At 49.6% G+C, this 20,545-nt stretch overlaps 1 protein-coding gene across 4 annotated transcripts in view; it reads right to left on the minus strand.

The window, feature by feature from the left end:
- The window catches only part of GPATCH2 (G-patch domain containing 2), a 291,695-nt gene that overhangs the window by 236,845 nt on the left and 34,305 nt on the right, over positions 1-20,545 (minus strand). For all 4 annotated transcript variants that reach the window (XM_063919113.1, XM_063919114.1, XM_063919116.1 and 1 more), the window contains exon 2: positions 5,193-5,894. In XM_063919113.1, coding sequence (XP_063775183.1) covers positions 5,193-5,894 — 702 coding nt within the window. The remainder of the gene's footprint in view (positions 1-5,192; positions 5,895-20,545) is intronic.

Consider the following 20,545-nt stretch of genomic DNA (forward strand, 5'->3'; position numbering starts at 1 on the left):
CCAGTTGGAGATCCAGAAGGGATGACTCCCCGGTCAATCGGTGGTCCTGAAGCCACCAGCTCAGTGACAGACGGACCTCCGGAGACAAGGAGATCATTTGAGACCTGATCCGGTGAGGCAGGCTGTCCCACTTGGCCAGAATCAACTTCTGTAGAGGGCGGGAATGGAATTGAGCGTACTCCATGTCGAAGGTCGACACCATGAGGCCTAGCACTTGCATTGCCGAATGTATCGACACTTGTGGACGAAATAGGAAGCATCAAATCTTGTCCTGAGGTTTCAGGATCTTCTCCTGAGACAAGAACAACCGCTGGTTGGTTGGGAGTGTCCAACAATGCCCCCAGGTGTACCATGCTCTGAGCAGGGACCAGGGAAGATTTCTTCCAGTTGATGAGCCACCTGTGAGTTTGCATAAACTGGATTGTCACATCCAAATGACGTAGGAGAATTTCTGGGGAGTTTGCCAGTATCAGTAAGTCATCTAGATACGGGAGTATCCTGTCCCCCTGAAGGCGTAGCACAGCCGTCATTACCGCCATGACTTTGGTGAATACCCGCGGAGCCGTGGCCAAACCAAAGGGTAACGTCCGAAACTGGTAATGAAGGTTGAGAATGGGCCGTGAGGACCCGTTCAGTTTCGGGACTAGAAACAGCGGTGAATAGTACCCCTTGCCTCTCTGAGCCAGAGGCACTTGTACTACCCCTCCTGTGTCCAGGAGGGACTGTACCACCGAATTAAGAGTTTTCACCTTCACCGGATCCGAAGGGACGTCTGTCAGACAAAATCGATGAGGGGGACGATTCTTGAAGGATACTGCGTAAACCTCGAGTGGCGACTTCCCGTACCCAGGCACTGGAAATGGTCTTCAACCATTCCTGGGTAAATCCTAGAAGTTACACCCCCCCCCCCCCCCCCCAGAGGGCTTATCTGTTTTGGAAGCAGGCCGACGGACAGCCCAGGCCCGCTTGGGTCTGGGCTTAGCAGGTTTGGAAGTACGAGCTTGTTTCGGGTACGCCTGACCATTTGCCTTTCCTGGAGGGCGAAAGGAACGAGAGAAGGTACTTTTAGCCTTCGGCACCGAAGGTGCCGTACTCTGTAGGCAAGCTGTTTTAGCAGAAGCTAAGTCAGCCACGATCTTATTGAGGTCTTCTCCGAAAAGAATGTCTCCCTTGAAAGGAAGTACCTCCAGGGTTTTCTTAGAATCCAGATCCACAGACCAGGATCTCAACCAAAGGATACGCCGAGCTAAGATGGACGTAGTCGCAGCCTTGGCCGCCAACACCCTGGCATCGGAAGCCATCTCCTTAAGATAGTGAGAAGCCGTGGTAATATATGAAAGACATTGTCTAGCATGATCAGAAGCGTCAGAAGGTAGCTCCGCCTCCAGCTCCTGAGCCCATGCTTCAACAGCTTCAGCAGCCCATGTCGCTGCAATGGTTGGCCTATGCACAGCCCGTTAGGGTGTTAATCACCTTTATACAATCCTCCACACGTCTATCCGTTTGATCTTTCAGAGGAGGTGACAGTAGTCACTGGCAGAGCTGAGGAAACGACCAGTCTTGCAACCTGGGAGTCTACAGGCGGAGGAGTTTCCCAATTTTTACTTAGCTCCGCAGAGAGAGGATAGCGAGCCAACATTTTCTTATGCGGCGTGAACTTCAGTTCTGGATTTTCCCAGGATTCCTGACGTATGTCAGCCAGGTGTTGAGAATGAGGCAAAACTTGTTTAACCACTTTCTTACGTTTAAATCTTCCGGTTCATCAGAAATTTGAAGAATCAACCAGATAGCCTCAATCAAATCAAGGACATCCACCTGTGACCGTCCCTCCCCATCTGAAGCATCAGTCAGTGTCTGTGGGGTCAGTGTATGCGCCATCCTCAGAGGAAGTGTCTGGAACAGCGGTGGATTGTGAGGAAGTAGCGGCCCATTTAGAAGACGCCTTAGTCTTAGGTTGGCGAGAGTTGGACTTCTTTTAGTCAGTGATTGGTTTCAGTGCTGTAACGGAGATGAAATCTGATCCGCCCATGGTGGATTGACTGCAGGGACCATAAACTGCTGTATTGGCATAGGCGGTCCCACAGGGGGCATAAGTTTAGTTACCAGCGTATTTAATAACGTGGAGAAGGTAGCCCAGGGCAGGTCATTGTGGACCCCCGTTGCTACAAACCCACTAGGGGGCAAAGAACCCCCAGAACCTGAACTCTCTGCTGCCATGTTTTCCTCAAATGTGTCTGCAGCGTCACCACCACTCAATGTGGGATAAGCCCCAGTTCCGTTGCCCCTTGCAGCTGACATAATGAGAAGCTCAATATCAGGCAACCTGGTACAATATTAGCAGCACTATATCCAGCAAGAACTCCCAGTGTAGTGTTATCAGCACAAACTGGGAACCCAAGAGATATTTTGTGACCAGAAATCACACAGTGAAAATACACAGTAAGTATATCTCGTGAAACACCTATATAGTCTATTAAACCTGACGCACCTAGCCCCCTCAGGTTAAAGAATATAGGGGTAGCAGGATGAGCGAAATACACAAAATGGCAGCCACTCAGCAGCTACATGCACACACACAGAAAGTTACAATGTGCAATGCAGAAGGTATATCATACAATAAGACTGCACTGGACTAGCAATGCAAAGTAATACTCAGTATAGCTCTCTCTCTCTATATATATATATATATATATATATATATATATTTATTTATTACATACACACACGCACATACAGTAGATATAACAAAACACAGTAGATACTGGATGTATATCACAGGGTATTTGTACCACACAACCCTGAAAGAATGCACTCTTTCTTAAGAAACACTGTCCCAGTGACAGGTAGAATACTTCAGTGGGAGGATTTGCCCCAGCAGTCCCAAGAACACAGCAGCTTCGTGTAATGGCGGCTGACAGGGAGTGAGGGAGAGAGATATGAAGCTCCAGGGAGGGAACATTTGCCTAAATGGCGACCTGGGGCTGGGGGAGGGGCTACAGGTCAGTCCTTATCCCCCGAGCTGGCTTCCCCACCCGGCGCTGCGGGCTGTCAAACAAACGGTTTTACGAAGAAAACCGACCTGTGCCCAGGTGGCTAGTGGAGCCCCTGCCCCTTACAGTGACGCCAGCGCGTGCGGGCCGCCTCCCACCGGCCACGCCGGATTGCGATTACAGAGGGCCACAGAGACCTCCTTACCTCCCCCTGTATGCGGCCACGCGATCCGGGAGGACAGCGGCAAGTGTGTGACTAACCAGAACAACACCGGAGCCTCCGCTGTAATTACCCGGCAATCAGGGCTCGGGAGTATACAGCGCCGCTGGGGGAGTGATGGAGCTGCAGCAGGGGATATCTGACTGACATCCAGACACTGCTACAGCCCTTGAATTCTTCAGATTTTCTTTCCTTCTGAAATAGCTTTTTCTTTAGCGCTGTAGGAGCAGCCCCCCTGTTGATTGCCTGCTTACTGCAGCACAAACTTACAAACTGAGCTCCTGTACACGGAGGCGGGGTTATAGAGGAGGCGGCGCTGTGCATCTTGGGAACAGTCAAAGCTTTGAGCCTGTTGGTGCCTCGGATCAAGATCCTACTCTACACCCCAATGTTATTCCTTGTGGAGCCCAGTGTACCCCGCAGCAGAAAACTCTTTGGACACTTTGAATTTTTTGTCTGGAATTTTCCAGACCTGCTTGAATAGGTTATCTAACTCTGTAGAGTCAGGGAAAGTGACATTAGGCTTGTTTTGTATAAAGAAAAATGACTGCTGAGATGCAGCATCCTCTAGAGGGAGCTTTAACACGTCCCGTATAGCCAGAATTAGGGGTTCAATACCCTATACAGAATCAGGATCCCCACTAACGGGACCCAGGTCATCCCCATCCTCCTGTATATCATCATCTGTATCAGAGAGTACAGCAGGTAAACCACGTTTTTGTGGACCTGCATGGGAGAGAGGGGGATGTGCCTCTGCTCTAGCAGCTAAATCTGCAACAGCCTGCTGTAGTAGCTGAGTTTTCTGCACATTAGCAGTGAGTTGGGATGACATATCGGACATCATACTTTTAAGAGACCTGAGCCATGTTGACTCTGAACACTCTCCCACTGCCCCTTGGCTGCATTGTTCACATAAAACAGAATCAGATGATAAGGAGAATCTGAGTGTGACATAAACTGAACAGTTTTTGTTTCACAATAACATACACAGTTATATATGCAAGCCTACCCTACTGTATGTGAGAGGAGACACAGAGAGAGGACACCAGCCCGCCCTGAGCTGCAATGCCCCAGTGAGACTGTCAGCTCTGTATATCACAGTAACACTAACAATTCCTGCCCTACAGAGGACCCAGATAGCAGTTTTGTGCCAGTTAACACGGGGGATCTTAGCAAGACCCCCCCGGGAGGGTCCCGTACGCCGCGCTCGTGGTCAGCCGCACTTTGGACCAGGGTACCCCCCTAGCAGCCCACACCTTCCCGGTTTGTACTCACCACCGACGTCACGTTAGGAGTGTGCGGCATGCTGCGGCTGTGACATCCAAGGCGCAGTGCCCCGCTAAACAACAACCGGTCAGGACGGTGGTCCTGCAGCGGGGTAGCGGCTCTGCACCTCGTAAGGCGGCGACCGCCCCCCCCCCCCCCCCCCCCTCCCCCTAACTCCCACGGTGCAGGTATGCTGTTGCTCATACAGCATACCGAAATAAACAAAAGTTTAAAAGAAATTGAAGGAAAACTCTGGAGCTGCAGAGTGTGCATCTTCTCCTGAGGGCACTTTCTTCTAAACTGCCTGTGGGAGGGGGCATAGAGGGGAGTAGCCAGCACACCCAGTGAAGAAACTTTTAAGTGGACTGGCTCCTTTGGATCCCGTCTATACCCATCATACTAATGTGTCCCCAATATCCCTTATAGATGCTAGAGAAAATTTACAGCTGCTAATTGAATTCACCCCTTAAGCTGACACTCACTGGGCAGGATCTAGGTTACCACGGTGTGGGCCTGCTCCCAGTTTGGCCACCCGAGTCTGACCATTTGTGCGAAGACTTATGGCCTGAAATAAATGACATTTGCGTATAACAATGCTAGAATTACACACTGCAAGTGGAGGACTATGCTGTACCAGACTGGACTGACCAAGAGGATTCCTGAAAACCTGTATTCTATAACATGACTGTACAAATAGAGGGTAACCCCAAAACCACCTGTCACTCATGTTCTCATCTGAGCCCTTCTGCTCCTCATACTCCATCTTGTCTTTGTGTCCGTGGCCCATGTCTTCTCCTTCCACCACAACGCCCTCATCAGGAATCTCAGGCCCGTGCCTCGGAGGAGCAATTTTCCTTTTCTTAATTTTACACTTAGCCATCTCCAGGTGCTGATAGTGTTTGGTGTCATTGTCCATGGACTGGTCGAGGCTTTGTGAGAGCGTCAGTGTACTGGTGACCTCTGCGGGTGGGTCTATGGACATCCTCTTCACTTTCCTTCTCCTCCGCAAGGTCCTGCTCCCCAAGGCATCGACAAGCAGGTCCGTTTCGTGCCACAAAGGCCTTTTGCTGCGTATACTGTTGATGTTGGAGGACGCTCTCCGCTTTGCCAGAAGCAGCTGATCATCCGAGTCGCTGTCTTTCTTATTATTACCAAGACATTCTCGATAGTCCTTGTTCTGTTCTTCTAGACTGGATTCCGAGCCGTCACTTAGACAGTGTCCTGTCTCCCATGGGTGATGGGTATTATCGGAGCGCCTCTTCCTCCCTCTCCGCTTCCGTGCTTGTCGTTTGAGGAGACACGATATGCTCCGGGAGTGATCGCCAGTGTCGGCGAAGCATCCTCTGGCCTGTTCGGAGCTTTCTTCCAGCGCCGACACAAGATCATGGACAAGCTCCTCCATAGTCTTACTGAAATGCCTGCAGAGAAACAACCAGGATGTAATACCATACCCAGACAACACAGCAAGAACAGTACAACTAAAGCCACCTACAGCCTGTATCAATGGATATGTAACAAAACACTAACTGCAGCTTCATGCAATCACATAATATACAACTAAGACACACATTACATGGATAGGGTTTATTCCCACGGGTGGTATTATTATATTTTATTTATAAGGCGCCACAAGTGTTTCGCAGCGTCGCACAAAGGACAGTACAGGGAGACAAAACTTAGCATAACCGTAAATAAATAATAAGATTTTAAACCTACCGGTAAATCTTTTTCTCCTAGTCCGTAGAGGATGCTGGGGACTCCGTAAGGACCATGGGGTATAGACGGGCTCCGCAGGAGACATGGGCACTCTAAGACTTTAGATGGGTGTGAACTGGCTCCACCCTCTATGCCCCTCCTCCAGACCTCAGTTAAAGAACTGTGCCCAGAGGATACGGACAGTACGAGGAAAGGATTTTTGTTAATCTAAGGGCGAGATACATACCAGCCCACACCATACACACCGTACAACATGGAATATACTAAACCAGTTAACAGTATGAAACAAACAGCATCGGCCAGAGACTGATCTCAACTGTAACATAACCCTTATGTATGCAACAACTATATACAAGTCTTGCAGAAATAGTCCGCACTGGGACGGGCGCCCAGCATCCACTACGGACTACGAGAAAAAGATTTACCGGTAGGTTTAAAATCTTATTTTCTCTTACATCCTAGAGGATGCTGGGGACTCCGTAAGGACCATGGGGATTATACGAAAGCTCCAGACCGGGCGGGAGAGTGCGGATGACTCTGCAGCACTGATTGAGCAAACGCTAGGTCCTCATCAGCCAGGGTATCAAACTTGTAGAATTTTGCAAAAGTGTTTGAACCCGACCAAGTAGCTGCTCGGCAAAGCTGTAACGCCGAAACGCCTCGGGCAGCCGCCCAAGAAGAGCCCACCTTCCTCTTGGAATGGGCCTTTACCGAATTTGGTAACGGCAATCCAGCCGTAGAATGAGCCTGCTGAATCGTGTTACAGATCCAGCGAGCAATAGTCTGCTTAGAAGCAGGAGCGCCAACCTTGTTGGCCGCATACAGGACAAACAGTGCCTCTGTTTTCCGAACTCGAGCCGTCCTGGCTACATAAATTTTTAAGGCCCTGACTACATCAAGGGACTTGGAATCCTCCAAGTCCCCCGTAGCAACCGGCACCACAATAGGTTGGTTCATATGAAACGATGAAACCACCTTAGGCAGAAATTGAGGACGAGTTCTCAACTCTGCACGGTCCACATGGAAAATCAGATAGGGGCTCTTGTGAGACAAAGCCGCCAATTCGGACACCCGCCTTGCAGATGCCAAGGCCAACAACATGACCACCTTCCACGTGAGAAATTTTAATTCAACCGTTTGAAGAGGTTCAAACCAGTGAGATTTAAGGAACTGTAACACCACGTTAAGGTCCCACGGTGCCACCGGGGGCACAAAAGGAGGCTGGATGTGCAACACTCCCTTTACAAAAGTCTGGACTTCTGGGAGAGAAGCCAATTCCTTCTGAAAGTATATAGATAGGGCCGAAATCTGTACCTTAATGGAGCCTAACTTTAGGCCCATATCCACTCCTGTCTGTAGAAAGTGGAGAAAACGGCCCAGGTGGAAATCTTCCGTGGGAGCATTCTTGGCTTCACACCAAGATAAATACTTCCTCCAGATACGGTGATAATGTTTCGCCGTCACCTCCTTCGTAGCCTTAATCAGAGTAGGGATGACTTCCCCCGGAACACCTTTTCTAGCTAGGATTTGGTGTTCAACCGTGATGCCGTCAAACGTAACCGCGGTAAGTCTTGGAACACGCAGGTCCCCTGTTGCAACAGGTCCTCCCTGGGAGTAAGAGGCCACGGATCTTCTGTGAGCATTTCCTGAAGATCTGAATACCAGGCTCTTCGAGGCCAATCTAGAACAATAAGTATTGTCTGCACTCTTTTTCGTCTTATGATTCTCAATATTTTTGAGATGAGCGGAAGTGGAGGGAACACATAGACCGACTGAAACACCCATGGTGTCACCAGGGCGTCCACCGCTATTGCCTGAGGGTCTCTCGACCTGGAACAATACGTCCGAAGCTTCTTGTTGAGGCGTGACGCCATCATATCTAATTGAGGAAGTCCCCAACGACTTGTTATCTCTGCAAAAACTTCGTGATGAAGTCCCCACTACCCAGGATGGAGATCGTGTCTGCTGAGGAAGTCTGCTTCCCAGTTGTCCACTCCTGGAATGAAGACTGCTGACAGAGCGCTTACGTGATTTTCCGCCCAGCGAAGAATCCTGGTGGCTTCCGCCATTGCCACTCTGCTCCTCGTCCCGCCTTGGCGGTTTACATGCGCCACGGCTGTGACATTGTCTGACTGAATCAGAACGGGTAGGTTGCGAAGAAGATTCTCCGCTTGTCGTAGGCCGTTGTATATGGCCCTTAATTCCAGCACGTTGATGTGTAGACAAGCCTACTGGCTTGACCATAGTCCCTGAAAATTTCTTCCTTGTGTGACTACTCCCCACCCTCGGAGGCTCGCGTCCGTGGTCACTAGAACCCAGTCTTGAATGCCAAACCTGCGACCCTCTAGAAGGTGAGTACTCTGAAGCCACCACAGGAGAGACACCCTGGCCCTGGGGGACAGGCTTATTTTCTGCTGTATTTGTAGATGGGACCCCGACCACTTGTCCAGAAGGTCCCACTGAAACGTCCTCGCATGGAACCTGCCGAAGGGGATGGCCTCGTAGGCCGCCACCATTTCCTAATACTCGAGTGCATTGATGAACTGACATTCCTTTTTGGTTTTAGCAGGTCCCTGACCATGTTCTAGAGCTCCTGGGCTTTTTCCATTGGGAGAAAAACCCTCTTCTTTTCCGTGTCCAGAATCATGCCCAAAAATGATAGTCGAGTCTTCGGAATCAACTGCGACTTTGGTAGATTTAGAATCCAGCTGTGTTGCTGCAGCACTCTCAGGGAGAGGGGACACGCTTTTCAGTAACTGATCTCTCGATCTCGCTTTTATCAGGAGATCGTCCAAGTATGGGATAATTGTGACTCCTTGCCTACGCAGGAGCACCATCATTTCCACCATTACCTTGGTGAAAATCCTCGGGGCCGTGGAAAGCCCAAACGACAACGTCTGAAACTGGTAATGACAATCCTGTACAGCGAATCTCAGGTATGCCTGATGAGGGGGATAAATGGGGACATGAAGGTATGCACCCTATATGTCTAGAGACACCATAAAATCCCCCCTTCCAGGCTGGAGATCACTGCCCGGAGAGATTCCATCTTGAATTTGAACCTTTTCAAATACAGGTTCAGGGATTTTAGATTCAGAATGGGTCTGACCGAGCCATCCGGCTTCAGGACCACAAATAGGGTTGAATAATACCCCTTCCCCTGTTGCATTAGGGGAACCTTGATAATCACTTGCTGTTAACACAGCTTTTGTATGGCAGCTGAAACTATTTCCCTCTCTGGGGGAGAAGCTGGCAAAGCCTATTTGAAAAATCAGAGAGGAGGCACATCTTCGAACTCCAGTTTGTAGCCTTGGGATACAATTTCGATCGCCCAAGGATCCAAATCCGACTGCACCCAGACCTGGCTGAACAGCCGAAGACGTGCCCCCACCGGTGCGGACTCCCTCAGCGGAGCCCCAGCGTCATGCGGTGGATTTTGTAGAAGCCGGGGAGGACTTTTGTTCCTGGGAACTAGTCGTAGCAGGCGTTCTTTTCCCTCTACCTCTGGCGAGGAAGGAAGAGTCCCGACCCTTTCTGAACTTATGCGACCGAAAGGACTGCATCTGATATTGAGGTGTTTTCTTTTGCTGTGGGGGAACATAATGCAAAAAAGAAGACTTACCCGCGGTAGCTGTGGAAACCAGGTCCGCGAGGCCATCCCCAAATAAAACCTCAGCCTTGTAAGGTAAAGTTTCCATATGTCTCTTTGAATCGGCATCACCCATCCATTGGCGGGTCCCACAGGGACAGTCTAGCAGAAACTGCCATGGCATTGGCTCTTGAACCCAACAGCCCAATGTCTCGCAGCGTCTCTCATATATAACGCTGCGTCTTTAATGTGACTCAAGGTCAACAAAATGCTATCTTTATCTAGGGTGTCAATGTCGGATGACAAGTTATCTGCCCACGCTGCAATTGCGCTACCCACCCATGCCGACGCTACTGCCGGTCTGAGCAGGGCACCCGTATGTGTATAAATTGATTTTAAGGTAGTTTCCTGTCTGCGATCAGCAGGATCCTTGAGGGCTGCCGTGTCTGGAGACGGTAGCGCCACCTTTTTGGACAAGCGCGTCAAAGGCATGTCCACCGTGGGCGAGGATTCCCACCGTAACCTGTCATGTGAGGGGAAAGGATACGCCATAATAATTCTCTTGGGAATCTGCAGTTTCTTGTCTGGAATTTCCCAAGCTTTTTCAAATAAAGCGTTTTGCTCATGAGATGGGGGAAACGTTACCTCAGGTTTCTTTTCCTTAAACATGCATAGCCTCGTGTCAGGTACAGAGGGGTCCTCTGTGATATGCAAAACATCTTTATTGCAATAATCATATAATGAATACTCTTGGCCACCCTTGGGTGTAACCTTGCATCATCATAGTCGACACTGGAGTCAGAATCCGTGTCGGTATCAGTGTCTGCTATCTGGGAAAGGGGACGTTTATTAGACCCCTTGTGACACAGTCAAAGCCATGGATTGACTCCCTGCTTTTTCCCTGGACTCTGCTTTGTCCAACCTTTTATGCAATAAAGTCACATGTGCATTTAAAAAATTCCACATATCCAACCAATCCGGTGCCGACGAAGACACCACAATCATCTGCTCTGCCTCCTCCCTAGATGAGCCTTCCGCTTCAGACATGCCGACACACAGGTACTGACACCCCCACACACACTGGGATATATAAATATGGGGACAGCCCCCCAATAAGGCCCTTTGGAGAGACAGAGAGAGAGTATGCCAGCACACACCCAGCGCCACTGGACACTGGAAACAAAGTCCCAGTCTGTACAGCGCTTTTATAGATATATTATACACTTTCTGCGCCAAATAAATGTGCCCCCCACCCCCACCCCCTCGTTTTTGCCCCGTGTACTTGTGTTCAGCAAGGGAGAGTCCGGGAGCAGCTTCTCTGCAGCTTGCTGTGGAGAAAATGGCGCTGGTTAGTGCTGGAGGATCAAGCTCCGCCCCCTCGACGGCGGGCTTCGGTCCCGCTCAATTCTTTATAATGGCGGGGGTTTTGTAATATACTGCCTCCGCAGTATCTATTATCCGTGCCAGTGTCCCTTGAGGTAATTATTGCTGCCCCAGGGCGCCCCATCTGCGCCCTGCACCCTTACTGTGCCGTATGTGTGTGTGATCGTGGGAGCAAGGGCGCGCAGCGTGACCGCTGCGCGGTACCTCAGTGAAGATCTGAAGTCTTCTGCCGCTTGTGAAGTCTTCATTCTTCTAATACTCACCCGGCTTCTATCTTCCGGCCCTGTGAGGAGGACGGCTGCGCGGCTCCAGGACGAACAGCGAGGACGACACCTGTGTTCCGACCCTCTGGAGCTAATGGTGTCCAGTAGCCTAAGAAGCAGAGTCTATCATTTAAGTAGGTCTGCTTCTCTCCCCTCAGTCCCACGATGCAGGGAGCCTGTTGCCAGCAGTGATCCCTGAAAATAAGAATTTACTTACCGATAATTCTATTTCTCGTAGTCCGTAGTGGATGCTGGGGACTCCGTCAGGACCATGGAGTTTAGCGGCTCCGCAGGAGACAGGGCACAATAATAAAAGCTTTAGGATCAGGTGGTGTGCACTGGCTCCTCCCCCTATGACCCTCCTCCAAGCCTCAGTTAGGATACTGTGCCCGGACGAGCGTGCATAATAAGGAAGGATATTGAATCCCGGGTAAGACTCATACCAGCCACACCAATCACACCGTACAACCTGTGATCTGAACCCAGTTAACAGTATGATAACAACGAAGGAGCCTCTGAAAAGATGGCTCACAACAAGAATAACCCGATTTTTGTAACAATAACTATGTACAAGTATTGCAGACAATCCGCACTTGGGATGGGCGCCCAGCATCCACTACGGACTACGAGAAATAGAGAAAATAAGAATTTACTTACCGATAATTCTAACGTCCTAAGTGGATGCTGGGGACTCCGTCAGGACCATGGGGATTATACCAAAGCTCCCAAACGGGCGGGAGAGTGCGGATGACTCTGCAGCACCGAATGAGAGAACTCCAGGTCCTCCTCAGTCAGGGTGTGCCCCTGACCAAGTAGCAGCTCGGCAAAGTTGTAAAGCCGAGACCCCTCGGGCAGCCGCCCAAGATGAGCCCACTTCCTTGTGGAATGGGCTTTTACTGATTTTGGCTGTGGCAAGCCTGCCACAGAATGTGCAAGCTGAATTGTACTACAAATCCAGCGAGCAATCGTCTGCTTAGAAGCAGGAACACCCATCTTGTTGGGTGTATACAGGCTAAACAGCGAGTCAGATTTTCTGACTCCAGTCGTCCTGGAAACATATATTTTCAGGGCCCTGACAACGTCAAGTAACTTGGAGTCCTCCAAGTCCCTAGTAGCCGCAGGTACCACAATAGGTTGGTTCATGTGAAAAACAGAAAACACCTTAAGGAGAAATTGAGGACGAGTCCTCAATTCTGCCCTGTCAGAATGAAAAATTAAGTAAGGGCTTTTATATGATAAAGCCGCCCATTCTGACACACGCCTGGCTGAAGCCAGGGCTAATAGAATCTTCACCTTCCATGTGAAATATTTTAATTCCACAGTGGTGAGTGGATCAAACCAATGTGACTTTAGGAAACTCAAAACAACATTGAGATCCCAAGGTGCCACTGGGGGCACAAAAGGAGGCTGTATATGCAGTACCCCTTTTACAAACGTCTGAACTTCAGGCACTGAAGCCAGTTCTTTCTGGAAGAAATTTGACAGGGTCGAAATTTGAACCTTAATGGACCCTAATTTTAGGCCCATAGACAGTCCTGTTTTCAGGAAATGTAGGAAACGACCCAGTTGGAATTCCTCTGTAGGGACCTTCTTGGCCTCACACCACGCAACATATTTTCGCCAAATGCGGTGAAAATGTTTTGCGGTTACATCCTTCCTGGCTTCGACCAGGGTAGGGATGACTTCATCTGGAATGCCCTTTCAGGATCCGGCGTTCAACTGCCATGCCGTCAAACGCAGCCGCGGTAAGTCTTGGAACAGACAAGGCCCCTGCTGGAGCAGGTCCTTTCTTAAAGGTAGAGGCCACGGTTCTTCCGTGAGCATCTCTTGAAGTTCCGGGTACCAAGTCCTTCTTGACCCATCCGGAACCACGAGTATCGTTCTTACTCATCTCCTTCTTATGATTCTCAGTACTTTTGGTATGAGATGCATAGGAGGGAACACATATCCTGACTGGTACACCCACAGTGTTACCAGAGCGTCCACCGCTATTGCCTGAGGGTCCCTTGACCTGGCGCAATATTTGTCTAGTTTTTTGTTCAGGCGGGACGCCATCATGTCCACCTTTGGTTTTTCCCAACGGTTTACAATCATGTGGAAGACTTCCCGCTGAAGTCCCCACTCTCCCGGGTGGAGGTTATGCCTGCTGAGGAAGTTTGCTTCCCAGTTTTCCCCTCCCGGAATTAACACTGCTGAGAGTGTTATCACATGATTTTTCGCCCAGCGAAGAATCCTTGCAGTTTCTGCCATTTCCCTCCTGCTTCATGTGCCGCCCTGTCTGTTTACGTGGGCGACTGCCGTGATGTTGTCCCACTGGATCAATACCGGCTGACCTTGAAGCAGAGGTCTTGCTAAGCTTAGAGCCTTGTAAATTGCCCTTAGCTCCAGTATATTTATGTGGAGAGAAGTCTCCAGACTTGATCACACTCCCTGGAAATTTTTTCCTTGTGTGACTGCTCCCCAGCCACTCAGGCTGGCATCCGTGGTCACCAGGACCCAGTCCTGAATGTCGAATCTGCGGCCCTTTCATAGATGAGCACTCTGCAGCCACCGCAGAAGAAAACACCCTTGTCCTTGGAGACAGGGTTGTCCGCTGATGCATCTGAAGATGCGATCCGGACCATTTTCCCAGCAGATTCCACTGAAAGGTTCTTGCGTGAAATCTACCGAATGGGATCGCTTTGTAAGAAACCACCATTTTTCACAGGACCCTTGTGCAATGATGCACTGATACTTTTCCTGGTTTTAGGAGGTTCCTGACTAGCTCGGATAACTCCCTGGTCTTCTTCTCCGGGAGAAAACATCCTTTTCTGGACTGTGTCCAGAATCATTCCTAGGAACATTAGACGTGTCGTCGGAAAAAGCTGCGATTTTGGAATATTTAGAATCCACTCGTGCTGTCGTAGAACTACTTGAGATAGTGCTACTCCGACCGCCAACTGTTCTCTGGACCTTGCCCTTATCAGGAAAGCGTCCATATTTCTTTTAGGAAGAATCATCATTTCGGCCATTACCATGGTAAAGACCCGGGGTGCCGTGGACAATCCAAACGGCAGCGTCTGAAACTGATAGTGACAGTTCTGTACCACGAACCTGAGATACCCTTGGTGAGAAGGGCAAAATTTGGACATGTAGGTAAGCGTCCCTGATATCCAGTGACACCATATCGTCCTGGTTCGCTATCACTGCTCTGAGTGACTCCATCTTGATTTGAACCCTTGTATGTAATTGTTCAAATCTTTTAGATCTCACCGAGCCGTTTGGCTTCAGTACCACAATATAGTGTGGAATAATACCCCTTCCCTTGTTGTAGGAGGGGTACTTTGATTATCACCTGCTGGGAATACAGCCTGTGAATTTTTTTCCAATACTGCCTCCCTGTCGGAGGGAGACGTTGGTAAAGCAGACTTCAGGAACTTGTGAGGGGAAGACGTCTCGAATTTCCAATGTACACCTGGGATACTACGTGTAGGATCCAGGAGTCCACTTGCGAGTGAGCCCACTGCGTGCTGAAACTCTTGAGATGACCCCCCACCGCACCTGAGTCCGCTTGTATGGCCCCAGCGTCATGCTGCGGATTTGGCAGAAGCTGTGGAGGACTTCTGTTCCTGGGAATGGGCTTCCTGCTGCAGTCTTCTTCCCTTTCCTCTAACCCTGGGCAGATATGACTGGCCTTTTGCCCGCCTGCCTTTATGGGTACGAAAGGAATGAGACTGAAAAGACTGTGTCCTTTTCTGCTGAGATGTGACTTGGGGTAACAAAAGTGGATTTTCCAGCTGTTGCCATGGCCACCAGGTCCGATGGACCGCCCCTTTATACGGCAATACTTCCATGTGCCGTCTGGAATCTGCATCACCTGACCACTGTCGTGTCTATAAACATCGTCTGGCAGATATGGACATCACATCTACTCTTGATGCCAGAATGCAAATATCCCTCTGCGCATCTCGCATATATAGAAATGCATCCTTAAAATGCTCTATAGTCAATAAAATATTGTTCCTGTCAAGGGTATCAATATTTTCAGTCAGGAAATCCGACCAAGCCCCCCCAGCGCTGCACATCCAGGCTGAGGCGATTGCTGGTCGTAGTATAACACCAGTATGTGTGTATATACTTTTTAGGATATTTTTCAGCTTCCTATCAGCTGGCTCTTTGAGGGCGGCCGTATCTGGAGACGGTAACGCCACTTGTTTTTATAAGCGTGTGAGCGCCTTATCCACCCTAAGGTGTGTTTCCCAACTCGCCCTCACTTCTGGCGGGAAAGGGTATACCTCCAATAATTTTCTATCGGAGGAAACCCACGTATCATCACACACTTTAATTTATCTGATTCAGGAAAAACTACAAGTAGATTATTCCCACCCTACATAATACCCTTATTTGTGGTACTTGTAGTATCAGAAATATGTAACACCTCCTTCATTGCCCTTAACATGTAACGTGTGGCCCTAAAGGAAAATACGTTTGTTTCTTCACCGTCGACACTGAAGTCAGTGTCCGTGTCTGTGTCGACCAACTGAGGTAAATGGGCGTTTTTACAAGCCCCTGACGGTGTCTGAGACGCCTGGACAGGTACTAATTTGTTTGCCGGCCGTCTCATGTCGTCAACCGACCTTGCATCGTGTTGACATTATCACGTAATTCCTAAATAAGCCATCCATTCCGGTGTCGACTCCCTAGAGAGTGACATCACCAATACAGGCAATTTGCTCCGCCTCCTCACCAACATCGTCCTCCTACATGTCGACACACACGTACCGACACACAGCACACACACAGGGAATGCTCTGATAGAGGACAGGACCCCACTAGCCCTTTGGGGAGACAGAGGGAGAGTTTGCCAGCACACACCAAAAACGCTATAATTATACAGGGACAACCCCTTATACAAGTGTTTTCCCTTATAGCATTTTCACATATGTAATCATATCGCCAAATAAGTGCCCCCCCTCTCTGTTTTAACCCTGTTTCTGTAGTGCAGTGCAGGGGAGAGCCTGGGAGCCTTCCTCACAGCAGAGCTGAGCAGGAAAATGGCGCCGTGTGCTGAGGAGAATAGGCCCCGCCCCCTAAAACGGCGGGCTCTTCTCCCGGAGTTTGTGAGATCTGGCAGGGGTTAAATACATCCATATAGCCTCAAGGGCTATATGTGATGTATTTTAGCCATAAAAAAGGTATAATACATTGCTGCCCAGGGCGCCCCCCCCAGCGCCCTGCACCCTCAGTGACCGCTGGTATGAAGTGTGCTGACAACAATGGCGCACAGCTGCAGTGCTGTGCGCTACCTTATGAAGACTGAAAGTCTTCTGCCGCCTGTTTCTGGACCTCTGGACCTCTTCAACTTCGGCATCTGCAAGGGGGGTCGGCGGCACGGCTCCGGGACGAACCCCAGGGTGAGACCTGTGTTCCGACTCCCTCTGGAGCTAATGGTGTCCAGTAGCCTAAGAAGCAAATCCATCCTGCACGCAGGTGAGTTTACTTCTCTCCCCTAAGTCCCTCGTAGCAGTGAGCCTGTTGCCAGCAGGACTCACTGAAAATAAAAAAATAAGAATTTACTTACCGATAATTCTATTTCTCGGAGTCCGTAGTGGATGCTGGGGTTCCTGAAAGGACCATGGGGAATAGCGGCTCCGCAGGAGACAGGGCACAAAAGTAAAGCTTTTACAGGTCAGGTGGTGTGTACTGGCTCCTCCCCCCCTGACCCTCCTCCAGACTCCAGTTAGGTACTGTGCCCGGACGAGCGTACACAATAAGGGAGGATTTTGAATCCCGGGTAAGACTCATACCAGCCACACCAATCACACCGTACAACTTGTGATCTAAACCCAGTTAACAGTATGAAAACAGAGGAGCCTCTGAAAGATGGCTTCCTAAACAATAACCCGAATTAGTTAACAATAACTATGTACAAGTATTGCAGATAATCCGCACTTGGGATGGGCGCCCAGCATCCACTACGGACTCCGAGAAATAGAATTATCGGTAAGTAAATTCTTATTTTCTCTATCGTCCTAAGTGGATGCTGGGGTTCCTGAAAGGACCATGGGGATTATACCAAAGCTCCCAAACGGGCGGGAGAGTGCGGATGACTCTGCAGCACCGAATGAGAGAACTCCAGGTCCTCCTTTGCCAGGGTATCAAATTTGTAAAAATTTACAAACGTGTTCTCCCCTGACCACGTAGCTGCTCGGCAGAGTTGTAATGCCGAGACCCCTCGGGCAGCCGCCCAAGATGAGCCCACCTTCCTTGCGGAATGGGCCTTAACAGATTTAGGCTGTGGCAGGCCTGCCACAGAATGTACAAGTTGAATTTTGTTACAAATCCAACGAGCAATCGACTGCTTAGAAGCAGGTGCACCCAACTTGTTGGGTGCATACAGTATAAACAGCGAGTCAGATTTTCTGACTCCAGCCGTCCTTTAAATGTATATTTTTAAGGCTCTGACAACGTCCAACAACTTGGAGTCCTTCAAGTCGTCTGTAGCCGCAGGCACTACAATAGGCTGGTTCAGGTGAAACGCTGATACCACCTTAGGGAGAAAATGCGGACGCGTCCGCAGCTCTGCCCTATGTCGAATGGAAAATTAAATAAGGGCTTTTATAAGACAAAGCCGCCAGTTCAGATACTCTCCCGGCCGAAGCCAGGGCCAGTAACATAGTCACTTTCCATGTGAGATATTTCAAATCCACATTCTTTAGTGGTTCAAACCAAGTGGATTTGAGGAAATCTAAAACTACATTTAGATCCCACGGTGCCACCTTAGGCACCACAGGAGGCTGTATATGCAGTACTCCTTTGATAAAAATCTGGACCTCAGGGACTGAGGCCAATTCTTTTTGGAAGAATATTGATAGGGCCGAAATTTGAACCTTAATAGATCCCAATTTGAGACCCATAGACAATCCTGATTGCAGGAAATGTAGGAAAACGACCCAGTTGAAATTCCTCCATCGGAGCACTCCGCTGCTCGCACCACGCAACATATTTTCGCCAAATACGGCGATAATGCTTCGCGGTGACTTCCTTCCTTGCCTTTATCAAGGTAGGAATGACTTCTTCTGGAATGCCTTTTCCTTTTAGGATCTGGCATTCAAACGCCATGCCGTCAAACGCAGCCGCGGTAAGTCTTGAAAAAGACAAGGACCCTGCTGAAGCAGGTCCCTTCTCAGAAGTAGAGGCCACGGATCGTCCGTGACCATCTCTTGAAGTTCCGGGTACCAAGTCCTTCTTGGCCAATCCGGAGCCACTAGTCTTACTCCTCTTTGCCGTATAATCCTCAATACCTTTGGTATGAGAGGCAGAGGAGGAAACACATATACCGACTGGTACACCCAAGGTGTTACCAGCGCGTCCACAGCTATTGCCTGCGGATCTCTTGACCTGGCGCAATACCTGTCCAGTGTTTTGTTGAGGCGAGACGCCATCATGTCCACCATTGGTTTTACCCAACGGTTTAATAGCATGTGGAAAACTTCTGGATGAAGTCCCCACTCTCCCGGGTGAAGGTCGTGTCTGCTGAGGAAGTCTGCTTCCCAGTTGTCCACGCCCGGGATGAATACTGCTGACAGTGCTATCACGTGATTCTCCGCCCAGCGAAGGATCCTGGCAGCTTCTGCCATTGCCCTCCTGCTTCTTGTGCCGCCCTGTCTGTTTACATGGGCGACTGCCGTGATGTTGTCCGACTGGATCAACACCGGTCTTCCTTGAAGCAGAGGTTCCGCCTGGCTTAGAGCATTGTAGATTGCTCTTAGTTCCAGAATGCTTATGTGAAGAGACTTTTTCAGGCTCGACCACACTCCCTGGAAATTTCTTCCCTGTGTGACTGCTCCCCAGCCTCTCAGGCTGGCATCCGTGGTCACCAGGATCCAATCCTGCATGCCGAATCTGCGGCCCTCCAATAGATGAGCCTCCTGCAACCACCACAGAAGGGATACCCTTGTCCTCGGCGACAGGGTTATCCGCAGGTGCATCTGAAGATGCGACCCTGACCATTTGTCCAACAGATCCCTTTGCATGGAATCTGCCGAAAGGGATTGCTTCGTAAGAAGCTACCATTTTTTCCCAGGACTCTTGTGCATTGATGTACAGACACCTATCCTGGTTTTAGGAGGTTCCTGACCAGGTCAGATAACTCCTTGGCTTTTTCTTCGGGAAGAAAAACCTTTTTCTGAACTGTGTCCAGAATCATCCCCAGGAACAGCAGACGAGTTGTCGGCATTAATTGGGATTTTGGAATATTCAGAATCCATCCGTGCTGCTTTAGCACCTCTTGAGATAGTGCTAAACCCATCTCTAGCTGTTCTCTGGACCTTGCCCTTATTAGGAGATCGTCCAAGTATGGGATAATTAATACACCTTTTCTTCGAAGAAGAAATATTATCTCGGCCATTACCTTTGTAAAGACCCGAGGTGCCGTGGACAAACCAAACGGCAGCGTCTGAAACTGATAGTGACAGTTTTGTACAACGAACCTGAGGTACCCCTGGTGTGAGGGGTAATTGGAACGTGGAGATACGCATCCTTGATGTCCAAGGATACCATAAAGTCCCCTTCTTCCAGGTTCGCTATCACTGCTCTGAGTGACTCCATCTTGAACTTGAACTTCTTTATGTACAGGTTCAAGGACTTCAGATTTAGAATAGGCCTTACCGAGCCATCCGGCTTCGGTACCACAAAAAGAGTGGAATAATACCCCTTCCCTTGTTGTAGAAGAGGTACCTTGACTATCACCTGCTGAGAATACAGCTTGTGAATGGCTTCCAAAACCGTCTCCCTTTCTGAGGGGGACGTTGGTAAAGCAGACTTCAGGAAACGGCGAGGTGGCTCTGTCTCTAATTTCAACCTGTACCCCTGAGATATTATCTGCAGGATCCAGGGATTTACCTGCGAGTGAGCCCACTGCGCGCTGTAATTCTTGAGACGACCGCCTACCGCCCCCGAGTCCGCTTGCGAAGCCCCAGCGTCATGCTGAGGCTTTTGTAGAAGCCGGGGAGGGCTTCTGTTCCTGGGAAGGAGCTGCCTGTTGCTGTCTCTTCCCTCGTCCTCTGCCTCGTGGCAGATATGAATAGCCCTTTGCTCTCTTATTTTTAAAGGAACGAAAGGGCTGCGGTTGAAAGGT

The sequence above is a fragment of the Pseudophryne corroboree genome, chromosome 4, assembly GCF_028390025.1.
Source record: "Pseudophryne corroboree isolate aPseCor3 chromosome 4, aPseCor3.hap2, whole genome shotgun sequence".
NCBI lineage: Eukaryota > Metazoa > Chordata > Amphibia > Anura > Myobatrachidae > Pseudophryne > Pseudophryne corroboree.